This window comes from Grus americana, chromosome 5, assembly GCF_028858705.1.
Source record: "Grus americana isolate bGruAme1 chromosome 5, bGruAme1.mat, whole genome shotgun sequence".
NCBI classification, from domain to species: Eukaryota; Metazoa; Chordata; class Aves; order Gruiformes; family Gruidae; genus Grus; species Grus americana.
In genome coordinates, this window is record NC_072856.1 from 12253721 (window position 1) to 12265803 (window position 12083).

The 12083-nt window shown below is 38.0% G+C and overlaps 2 protein-coding genes across 7 annotated transcripts in view; one reads left to right on the forward strand and one right to left on the reverse strand.

The window, feature by feature from the left end:
• The window catches only part of LOC129206874 (uncharacterized), a 66140-nt gene that overhangs the window by 16071 nt on the left and 37986 nt on the right, over positions 1–12083 (forward strand). The window lies entirely within an intron of this gene.
• Positions 1–12083, reverse strand: part of AMPD3 (adenosine monophosphate deaminase 3) — a 33896-nt gene that overhangs the window by 12552 nt on the left and 9261 nt on the right. For all 5 annotated transcript variants that reach the window (XM_054826935.1, XM_054826934.1, XM_054826933.1 and 2 more), the window contains exons 5-6: positions 11503–11722; positions 8897–9026 (exon numbers count right to left, since the gene is read on the reverse strand). In XM_054826935.1, coding sequence (XP_054682910.1) covers positions 8897–9026; positions 11503–11722 — 350 coding nt within the window. The remainder of the gene's footprint in view (positions 1–8896; positions 9027–11502; positions 11723–12083) is intronic.

A 12083-nucleotide genomic window follows, 5' to 3' on the forward strand; every position in this document is an offset into this window, starting at 1 on the left:
TCTCAATTAGTAGTTTCCTATTTAAATAAGAAAATGTTCAACAAGTTAAGATGCATTGTAAGTGCCAATCACAGAACCTGGGTTCAGATTAAATTTGATACTTCCTTAAAGGACACACTGATCCTTTAGTATCCTTTTATTTAATCCATGAATTGATGATGTCTTTCTAATTATAGACTGCTGTTATAACCATCATCTCTGACTGAAAGGACCTGGAATTCTCACCCATTTCCAAAAGCACAATTCATTTTTGTATTTCAACCACATGAAACATCTTAGGTCACTAGAAGTACAAAATGTACATATGAAAGATTTTGTCACTATTTTTTCCAAGTTTATAATTAATTATAATACAGCAACTCATAATGCTGACAGATTTTTCAGTTTCTTCGGATCTCTTCACACACTAAGGGAAGTGCAAGCTTCACAGAAGGGCTGAGATTACCCCTTCCATTTTTTATGGAAGTCCCATTTTAAAAAAATATTGCCAAGAACCAAATGGTTTCCACAGGTATGCTTTTCTTTTGCTCAGAAGCTTGCACTGCTATTTGAACAGCCTATATTGGAACATAATCCAAAGGAACAACTGATGAGATTTGGAGGTTGGTTTGTTGATTTAAGTTTTCCCTTCAGTATGTGCAATTTCTTAGGTGCATCCAGCAGGTATATGAAATGAGTCTATTGCAGTTCCTTGCAGTCAAGGGTTTATCATCTTCACTACACAGATAAAGAATAGAAGAAAACAAGGTATATTCCCCAACTTCTGCTTGTTTGAAAAGGCAGGTAATACTAATTGCAGTTCTTAAGGACCAAGTACTTGAAAGGGAAGAACAGTCTTTAGCTCAGATAACGGCCGTAAGGAATCTAACAGCACAGCAATACCCTGTGTGTGGAGCAGCAGAGCTGCTGCTCCAGGGTCCATTTGCTTCCAATTTCCTTGAGAAATTCTGATTGAACAACAGAACAGCCTAATGCATGTCCTAGGCAAAACTCTGCCTAGGACAATTTAGCAACAAATTCCTATCAATTTAAAACCAAACTGAAACAAACCACTGTTCTGATTAGATTTCACAGTTGATACGTAATGAGCATAACAGCCCTGGGGACAGCTTGACAGACTCTGAAGTTGCCTTTGCGTCCAGACTGCCAAATCCTAGCAGAAGCAGTTTCAGCTCACCCAGAAGCTACAGAGCTGCAGCCTGTCTCCTAAACTTCCCATTTTCCTCCAGCCCAGGCCCCACCTGGACATAGGTACCCGTGAGCACAGGGATGTGGTTAGAAGCAATCACCAACTTTCACTGTTTCTAACATCTGCCTTGTGCACCAATTGCCTGGCACTGGAGACAAGTCTTACAAGACCAACTGGCAGAATGGTTCTGCAGGAGTAGGAAGCAAGATAGTTTGTAATACAAGTTTCAAGATGATATAAAACAGGGACAGGACAGTTTGCATAAGTCGTCTAAAAAGCACCACACAGTACTGTCCTATATACTGGTAGGACATAGTTTGGAATCATTGTAAGTAACACTTTACCATGAAGTCTTATGTGAAACTGCAGTGGAAAGGGCTGCTCTAACTCCTCATACAGAGTAAGAAAGGAGCTTCAAAGCAGAAATAAAAAATAATCTTGCTTCTGCACAACAGTGGTAATGCAGCTGTCAGAATGCACTCAGTTTTGCTGTCTACATTAAAAGGTTTAAAAAACCAAACAAACAAAACCCAAAACCAAATATGGACAACATTCCCAAAAAATGTCACAAAAGGAAATAGGGGCTGGAAAACCCATGCTGCCATGTGATTTGAGAGTTGATTTGATCGACTGTATATAGGTATTTGTATATCCAAGAGATCGTGAGGCAGAGAGGGGGCTTTTCAAACTCACAAGCAGTGATGTAACAAGATCCTAAGCGAGGATGCTGACACTAGATACAAGTTCCTAAAGATACTTACTACATCAGAACAGTTTGAACCCACTGCACTGTGGTTTTTAAGAAGCAAGTAACTAGCATTCCCAGGGACACAGTCCCAATGAGAGCTGTGTAGTCTGTATGCAGGAAGTCACGCTAGAAGGAATTCTCAGATAAACCAGCTATAAGGAGTCACCGAGCCTACATCTCTGCAAGGACTCTCATCCAGGACTCTTCTGTCCAGGAAACTACAAATACGGACACGTACAACCTGAGACCAGTGCATTCCCCTTTGCATAGTGACTATGTTTGCAGCTTTCAGATTCTACCAACAGAAGTAGCTGACATCCTGATCTGCTTTTAAGGATCAGCAGGGAACAGATCACAGAGCACTTGAATAAATAAAAGCCATACTCCTGCAATGTAAACTTCAGCTTATGCTATGACACACAGTCCACAGAAATGCCACTGGTTTACTTGGCACATGTAGTCATTTAATTTGCACTTTATACATACAGAAGTTGTTGCAGCCTTATAAAAGTAAATCTATCTCCATGTGAATGTTAGTAACATAACTAAAGACCAGGACATAAACTGAACCCTAAACATTAACATTTAATTGTTAATCATTGCCTAGTTCAAATAAGCTAGACACTTTAAAACTAAATGAAAAAGCAAGAAACATAGTGCTGTCTCAAAGTATACAACATGCAGCACAGATTTTCCTTTTTTTTTTTTCTTCCTCCTCCCTCTCCCTAAATGTATTTATTTCCCAAGATTAAAAAGAGTTTCTTGGAGTCTCTTTAACGCTTCTTCCAGTGAATATGCAGTACCTTGGCTGCCTTTTTAAACTACCCAGTATATTCTGGTAAGTGGCAACTTTAGTAACCACAAAAGTATTACAGAGTATCACACAGATTTTTCTTCATTGTTTTTTTTAGAAGCAATGCAACTCTGTGGAAGGTTTTAATTACTTGAGCTTTGACCTACCATAGCACATAATCAGTGTGCATGCTTTTGTACATTTTCACAATTCAGGGTGCAATCCTATCCAAATGAAACATCTAAACACAGAATCCTTAGACATAGCTTATATGGTCTGATTTGCTTAGGGATTTTTTTTTTTATTTGAAATGTTATCATGCTAAGAAATTGTTACTAATTTTGTTATTTATTATGAAAGGCATCTACTAAAAGAATTTGAACAGATTGAGTTTATATAAGGGTGACAAATGCCCCCTTTGCCTTCTCCCTACCTCTAAAATGACAAAACCTGTCCCATTTTAAGCTGTTATTATTTTGTTCTTCACACAATACATGAAGTAAGCTGAGGCTTTTCTGGGCCATGAGTAACAAACCCCTACCACAAAGTCTATTTGCTTCTGTTTGCAAACATTCTACTTGCATTTCCAAATTTGTGACAATGCCACTCCAGCCCAATTTCCCCTTAGTGGAAAAAAAACTCAACTGCATGCCCTTAGCCAAGTTTCCTGTTGCAGTTCTTATTCTCCCTTCCCCCCAGGAGGAGACCTTTTACTGAAGGTCACATTAATCTTCAATGAAAAGAAGAAACACAATGTCTGAAAGAAGCCTGACTTGGAACACATAATATGCCCTCAGTGAACTCACCTTTTTAACAAATGAAAACAATGGTTAACACAAAGTTTTTCTCAATTCTTTCAATTCCATCATCTCATTCAAGCAATGGTGGACATCAGTTTTCTTGCAATTAAAGGATGGTACAATTCCCTTCACTCAGGAATTCTCCATGTAATGAAGCCAGCCTGTCTTCCTCTGCACCTTCTCAGTTCAGGCTAGCCCTTTCTTTTCCTGACCTGACCATCCATGCCATTCTGTCTGCAGGCTTTGTGCATGGAATGCTTGTACTTCTCAGTCCAAGCTGTAAGCTGTACACAGAGGTAACCACCTGAAGGAGTTCCCACTGCCCTCCAAATCACGTCTCACCAGCACCAACTGCCTCCCTCATCTTCCTGCATTGCTTCTCTTTCCTTCCACTGTCTCTCAAATCTCCACAAAACATCCATCTCTGGTCTATTTTATGGATGCTTCTCTGTGCATAACAGAAATAGAGTGTTGCAGAGAGAATTAGGCATATGCTCTAGATTCAGAGTGCTAAGTGATAAATACAGCAAAAACAAATGCCAAGGGCAGCCCTTTGAATGATACTGAACTTTTCCAGTGCATAGGTAAGTAGTATCCACAGCTGTGAACTACCTGATTTTCTAAACACATACACTTTAACTGGTAAATACTTATACCCCAATAGCTATGAGCTTCACGAATTTGACACGGACTCCTCTGCAGCCTTTACTTCAATGCTGGATTGAAGGGAAGTCATTCCACATCCCACGGCAATACTCCCTGCTCACCAATATATCCATACTGCGTTAGCTTTTCAGATAGGATGCAACAGCTTTATACAATGAGCTTGATTCTTTCCTTGCAGCTCTGTATTAGATATGAGAGGCACAAGACACAAAATACTCTGCCCTAGGGTAGCATAGTAATGCTCCTGGCAGCCAAAATCCACCCTAGAGCTGGGCATAGCCCCACAGAAGCTTGTCTAATTCATGCTTATGCCATCTAGAGCAACCCAGAAACCAGGAGATGCAAATCCCTGTGTCTCCAGCTTCTTGTTTGGCTCTACTCATTGCAAAATGCACAGAGTCAAGTCTTATAATGTTTGTATTCACACAAATACAGAAACAGACTGCTGCAAAGAGAAACAAATTTCTTTTTCTGTTAATTATGAAAAGCAAGGTCAGAAGAAAAGCTTTCTTTATGGTCTCTACAGAATTTTTGCATTACAATGATTGATGGCTTTCTACCTGATCATTTTGTGCTCACTTGCAAGACTGAGGGTAAACACAAGAATTTGCCTCAGCAGCTCTACAAGATAGGAGGGGAGAAGTAGTACGCACAATGCTTTGAAAACACAAAATACAACTTTACTGCCAGTTAACAGTGGTGAAGCACCATTACATGTCATGCTAACAGATGTGCACAAAGGCATTCTTGTCCTTTGAATCTGATGCTAACCCATAAGTCTTCCCATTCACTATCACTTGTGGTTTATATGATGAAACTGAATTTCATCACTGAAGTCGGTAAGTAGCTACTGGGAGAGGAGAGGGAGAGGAAAAAAGAAGCAATCTTAGAGTGAATCAAAGTTCAGGGAAGTTAAGGTATAGATTCACTGTTCACTCACAATGCTTTTAATCATATGTTTAAAAAGCAGACCTCTGTTAATTTCATTCAGTATTTGTGAGATCTACAGAATTTACAAGTATAAAAACCCACTCTAACTTCCTTTCTTAGAAGTATCAAGTGGTATTTCAACCTTGTGGTCACAAACAGAAGCTAGAATTTACTTCCTTTTTGTCTAACCAATACTTTGGGGGAAAAAAAAAAATCAGTTGCAAATGATCTAGACCAAATGGTATGTCACAGCAGCCACCAGCTATTGCAATACAGAATTCAGCAGGGCTGCGTAAGTCACTCTAGAAACTGCGTTCTTCCATGCACAGTTACCCTGGCCTGAGCCAAAGCTCTGCTGCCACACGAGGCTCAGCGTCTGAGCTAGTGAGTCTGTAGGCAGAAGAATATGATGTGTAAAAGTCACTGCTATGACATATCCTCAGGTTTGGTTTGCTGACACACTGAAATAATGGCTAAAGAGAGAAAGAATATGGAATGAGGCTTAGGCTGTCATTTTTTCATCTTATGAAAACTGTATCAAAGCTATTTGCAGTGAAGGACATCTACCAATGCTGTACATAGATCTACTTCATAAAGGTAGCAAATACATAGAATCATAGAATCATTTAGGTTGGAAAAGACCCTTAAGATCATTGAGTCCAACCATAAACCTAACACCGCCAAGTCCACCACTAAACCATGTCCCTGAGCGCCATGTCTACACTTCTTTTAAATACACGTTAGGTAAACAAGTATCTTGGCTTCACCTTTAAAAAAAAAAAAACAAAGGCAACAACCTCCCCCCTAGAAAGAACAATAGAGACAAACCAAAGTTCCTAATAACAACTCCAAGAAAGCACAGTAAATGCCTCCTGCAATTAGCAACATTTTAATAAAAGTAAAATAATATTCAGATGTAGGTCCTTTACTTTGACGGTGTATTTCAGCTAAAAAACCTGAACTATTGGCCCTGAATTATCTGAGGCTGTTGGGCACAGCAATCTATTGGAAGCCCCACTCAAAAAACCTCACATACTTGCTTTGGAAGGCAAGACACTCTAGTACACAAAGACTAAAACTCAGTTCTGAGTTTGTGTGCTGTAGGGCTAAACTCTTAGTACTTAATTTCATCCTTAAGGCAGGCAACCCAGGAGTCACGTGCAGAATCTGTGTTGCTTGCACTTTGCTATGCATCAGCTGGAGAACGTGGGAGGGCCCTGCTGATGGGCTCAAGAGTCTTCTCTAAAGTTAGCGTTCTCCTACACAGACAGTTGTCCACCTCCTGTGGGGAGCCAGCCATGCTGTCTTACCACCTGTGGATTCTTGTCTAGAGAAATATTTCTCTGGTTATTAAAGGGCAATTTTCCAGTTCCAGCTTGATCAGTGCAAAATGTATCTTTAGTTGCATTCTGGTTAAGTCCAATATGTAAGACATACACACACATTTCTCTTATTTAATAGGAGCATTGTCTTGGGATTTATTAAATAGATGAGATCACTGGAGGAGAACTCCTATCAAATCAGAAAAAAAGGGGGGAAGGGGGCAGGAAGGGGAAGAAAACCCAGTAACCTTTGATCGTCATGCCAGTAAATAATGTTGGCCAAGTTTCTACTGTACCTTTCTAAATGCAATAATACATGTTCACTGATCAACCTTGCCATTGCATTCATAACTGTTTTAATTCTGGCATTTTCCATCAGTTACTTTGGCTCTTTTATATAAGCAAACAGATTGTACCAGGATCTCTAACTAGCGTCTGAGGGATGTCATAGACAACTTCACTAACAGCTCTTTTAGGAGGTGAATCTTATTTTTTGTTTTCCTTATGAGAAGTACGCACTGTTTAGGATTGACTAACGGAGAGATATCCTGAAAATACTGGCCTGAGAAGTGTCTGTTTCATATTATAAGTTTCACTGCTGATACTGTTATTAGGGAGGAAGCACGTCAGGGAAGTTACAGATTACTTGGGTTAACAAGACATAGGGAAAACACGATTATTGTGGGGCTTACAGGAACTCTGTCTACAATGCAGTTTACTTTCCATAGAGGGAGCTTCAGAAAAATATTACTTGTAAGCTTGCTTCATAAAAATACTACTTTAAGCAAGATTAACTCTGTGCAGCAGGAATTTTTAAAGCAATAAGCAGCAGTAGGAATGGTCTCTGCCACAGAAGAGCAAGCTTGTTCCCACTCTCTTGAATTTGGATATTGCCAGAGGGGAAGTGATGCACATTTTGTGCTTTTGAACAGCATGAATCTATTTGTAGATTGACTTATTTAATAGTAGATAATTAGAAAATAATTAAAATATGCCCAGAGACATCGAACATTTGCTTTTAAATCAAAAGCTGAACTCAGCAAGTACAATCCTGTTAAGTACAGCTTCTCAGTAATCAAATTGATTGTATAGGCAGTTACCTGATCTACACCTCTGTCCTTCACACCTCTCAGTCACCATGTGTTTTACTATTGACATCTCTGTCGGTTAGCAAAGTGTTTTATCTGAATGTGGCATGGAGTAAATATCTTGTCCAGGGTTATGCAAGAAAACTGTCAAGTTAGGAGTCGAGTCACTGCCACTTGAGTCCTGCTTGAGTGAATTAGCTAACAGATCCTCCCATTCATATGCTTAACTGATAAAAGTGTGAAATTCATTAAAATTTACCTAACAACCCATCTGCCTTGTGATAGACAGGGGTGCATTCATCAAACACTTTTGTTTAGTAGATTTTGTATTTGTCAGTTTATTACCACAACAGTAGCAAACATTCAGTAGCAAGCACACCGAACACCATAGGAAAAAGACAAAAAGACTTTTTGATGTACTAGGAAACCAAAACCTAACAAGAAAGATTATTGATCTAAACCCTGAAGTTACAAAATGAGGACTACCTCTTCCAGTTGCATATAGAAACAATGCAAAATGGACATGAAGTGGTTAAAAACACCAGCAACAATTACTGCTTTGTGAAGAAATCTCACCTATCAAACTGAAGCATTATCTCTCCAGTAACTTCCTCTTAACTTCAGGAAAGGGAAGCAAATGAAGTAGCATAACACTGTTGCTACCATGCTTTGAAGAGACTGCAGCTACCTTTGGCGTGAGTATGTCAGGAAATGAAATCAGCCCTTTGATTCCCCTACCTGTCTCATAATTACATCCCAGTGTATCTCAGAGGCAGCTAAGAATGTGACTCCAATAACAATCTTTTTACTTAATATTTCATTGACATTTTTTATCAGGTACTAATAGCAGCACAAACCCTCAGTTCACTTTCTGTGGGAGGTCTTTTTTCTCTTGACATGTATTTAAACATGTATTTTCAAAAGGAAATGAAATTTTTATACAAAATCTATACAGCTGTTCTACAGTCTAGTATGACATAGCTAAATGAAAGCAGGGGAATGCACTTGACTGTCTTTAGGTGAATTAATTAAACTGAATTAAACCTCCACATGGATATTTTTATTTGTAATCCAAATAAGCTTCATTTGATTAACTGTTTCACTCCTTTAAAGCAATTTACATACAATTAAGTCCCTTTGATTCTGAATAAGAGATGAGTTTAGCATAATCCATTTAAACCACTTACATTCAAGTTAATTTTCCTGGAGTATTCCCACGTAGAAAAATTTCAATATTCTTAAAATAATGTAATTGCACACACCAATTCACACATATCATCTACACCTCACACAAGAAAAACAAAATTGCTGGAACTCCTACTAAAAACAACATCATGCCTTTAATCCTTTTCTCACTTACCTTTCTCACATTATAGAAGTCTCGATGGGGATTACTCTTTAGTTCTTTAAATTCCGACATTTCATTTAACATCTCATGTAAACTAAATTTAGATTCTAAAAAGTTAAGCCTCCGATGACAATATGTTTTTCTGTAAAAGAAAACACAAAAGTTAACTGTAACTTAAAACTATTTGTATTTCAAGTTCATAAAGAACTTGAAAGTTTTCACAGTAAAAACAAAAATTGTTTTATGAAGACCAAGACAAATCCATTCTTATCCTACTAGTTAACAAATATATAAATCAATATCCAATATGATTTCAGACCAAAGTTATTAGTGAAACCTCACAACTCTACATAATCATGTTATGTCCATTAAGTTGTCCAAGTATTGTTATCACTGTATCTGTGCATAAACTGCAGTTCTTTTAGTAATGATGACCAGAGAAAGCGTAAAACCTATAATAAAATGTGATGTCAGTTGCTACTACTCTAAAACTATATATCCAATGAGCGGATCGCATTATGAGTAACAGAAACAAAGTGTTATCCAGACTTACTCACTATGAAAATAACCTTTAAAAAAATTCCCCAAAGTTTGTTTGCTTTTTCAATGTGAATATAAAAAGCCAAGATAAGATCCAATATACTTCCATTTTTGATACCTTAAAAACACATATATTGTGTAAAAATACTTTTTCCCCAAAATAATTTCTTGTGCTCTTCTTGGAAAAATCATGCTTTTTTGTTCCTGCTTGCCTACTCCTGTCTTCACTTTCATCTTCTGTTATGTTTCTAATTCTATTTTTAACCAATGACATGGTAATTCTCTTCACCATCTGTCACTTCTTATTGAATCTACAATATTTTTATAGCACTATTAATGTAATAGTCAGCCTTCTTTTTTTCTGCTTTATTGTTGTCAATCTCTCCTCAAAGGAACAAAAATCCCATAATGGATTTGTAAGTCTGATTCAAACACAGTCTCACCATATCTGATACTGATCAGGACCCGTTTGTCTGCAGCAGGAAGTCTTTGTTGGGTTATGCTATTATTCAGAAGTCTGAAGAGTAGGGGTGAGATTTCACCAGTTTAAGAGCAGCAAAGATTAAAGAACAACGGTTTCCTGATCTCCAAGCAGCCCCATGTGTGACAGACATAAATGAGAGGAAAGCACTCACTGCAAACAAGGAAACACAATACTGTATGAAGACCTTATGCAACAGGATTACTGAAGACTTTTTCCTTTTTGCTTTTGTGTATTTATCAGGGAGTGTGAATCAGCCTGCAAAAGCTTAATCTGAATTGAAACAAGCAGACGATTGCTCCTACATTCACAAAGGTGCTGAGTGTTCTAACATGTCCTACCAAGGCTCTTCTTACTTGTGGTTAACAGTCTTTATGAAGAAAAAAAAGTTGCAAAAAGAAGGGTCTTCAGTAGGACTTTTGTTTCAAGTTTTTCTTCTTGTCCTTTAGTCTTCCCAATATCTGTCTCTTGGAATATAACACACCAAAACTGGAAATGCATTTACCTGTTGCAGACTGTAAACAAGCACACCCACGCTAGCTTTGATTTGGAGCAGGAGTGCTGATAATGCTGGCAAAAGCATAGGCTTTTGCTCATGAAAAAGTGCTTAGGGAACGGGATGGTTCTGTTCAGCTCATCTCCTTTGGCATTATCACTGCGCAAGGCAGACAGGTAATGCTGCAGGTGTCAGACACAGGGTCAAAGGGAAAAGAATGCATCAGGTGTTTTCAAAGGCAAAAGGAGTAAGGAATGCAGTGCTGGTAGGCAGGGCAAATAGTTCAGAACAACAGTCCAGGTTCCTGCTTTGTTCCATCTTAGGTGGATTCTTTTCCTTTCCTAGTGTTAGGGCCATGAGAAACCTTGATGTTTCCAGTCCTCAGCTGGGAAGTAAACTTAAAAACTGGATGCACATGTTTTCATTTTGCACTGGGCAAGGACATTGCTTTGTCATGAGTGTGTCAGTGACTGTACTAGAGTTGTTGTATTTCTGTTTTTTAGAGATTTCCCAGGAGTTTGATGGTTCTAGAAAATTTCAGACCCATTTCAATTATGCATGCATGAATGAGTTTTGCAGCACATGAACAGTTAATTCACATCTGTAACAAATCAGACTGAAGATTTATATTGCTGAGCTGTTCTGTATGCTCTACATATACAGGGTTTCTCTTCATGCAGCAAGAGTAGAGCAGACATGAAGGAATTCCAGGCAACTGTTCAAAACCCTCAAATTCACCTTTTTTATTTTGTTTTGGCCTATGCTGAGGTTCAAGTTTCAGTTCCTACGCCTCAAGAAGTTTAGGTCAGATTTGACTTGAATGGGAACATTCGGCCAATTTCTCGCTTTTCTGTTAACTGCTTTTCATTTTGCCATGGTTGATGCAAAGAAACTAAAGAAATGAAAAATAGCTGTATGTGGTTGTTTGGGGTGGTTTTTTTTCCTTTTCAGTCTATCCATGATGCATTAATGCTTCAGAAGGGCAAAACAAAACATTACTGTTGAATGAGTACGTTGAGGAATTAAATATCACAAAAGCGAGAAGTATTAAACTAAGAGTAACCAGCAGCCTGAAAGGGCAGAGAAGAAAGAGAAACATACGTTGGACCATCTGCAATTAGAGCAAGAACATGGCTCAGGTCCAGTGTATAGGTCTCCAGGTCAGGATATGGCAGACTCCGAGGCTCATTGAGTTCCATCATTTCTTTGTTATCATAAACAAAGGGAATGCCACCTTTTATCTTGATAACATAATCCAAATTGTCTGGAGCATCATCAAGGTTGTAAGGATCTTCATTTTCTTCTGGGGGTGAATGGAAATCTGAAAATGTAAATTTACATTTTCAGAAATAACTTACACAAAAGGCAAAATAATTACAAAAAGGACTTTCTGCTTCTCTAATGCTTATTTCTAACAGATCTTAATACTTTCATTAAAATCACATTTTCAGTTACTATAAAAGATCTGTTGTTACAACACAGATTTATGCTGACAGGCTTTAATTGCAGTCCTTCTCTAAGCTAAGTGCCTACCTTAATTAAAATATTATACATTATTAGAGTTCTCTGAACCAATATATAAATAGATTTAATACTATTCTTTATAAGTGTATGATGGCACAAGTTTCAAAATAATTTTTCAGAAGTATTTAAATTAGGATGGATTTTCTTTTCACCTTCTG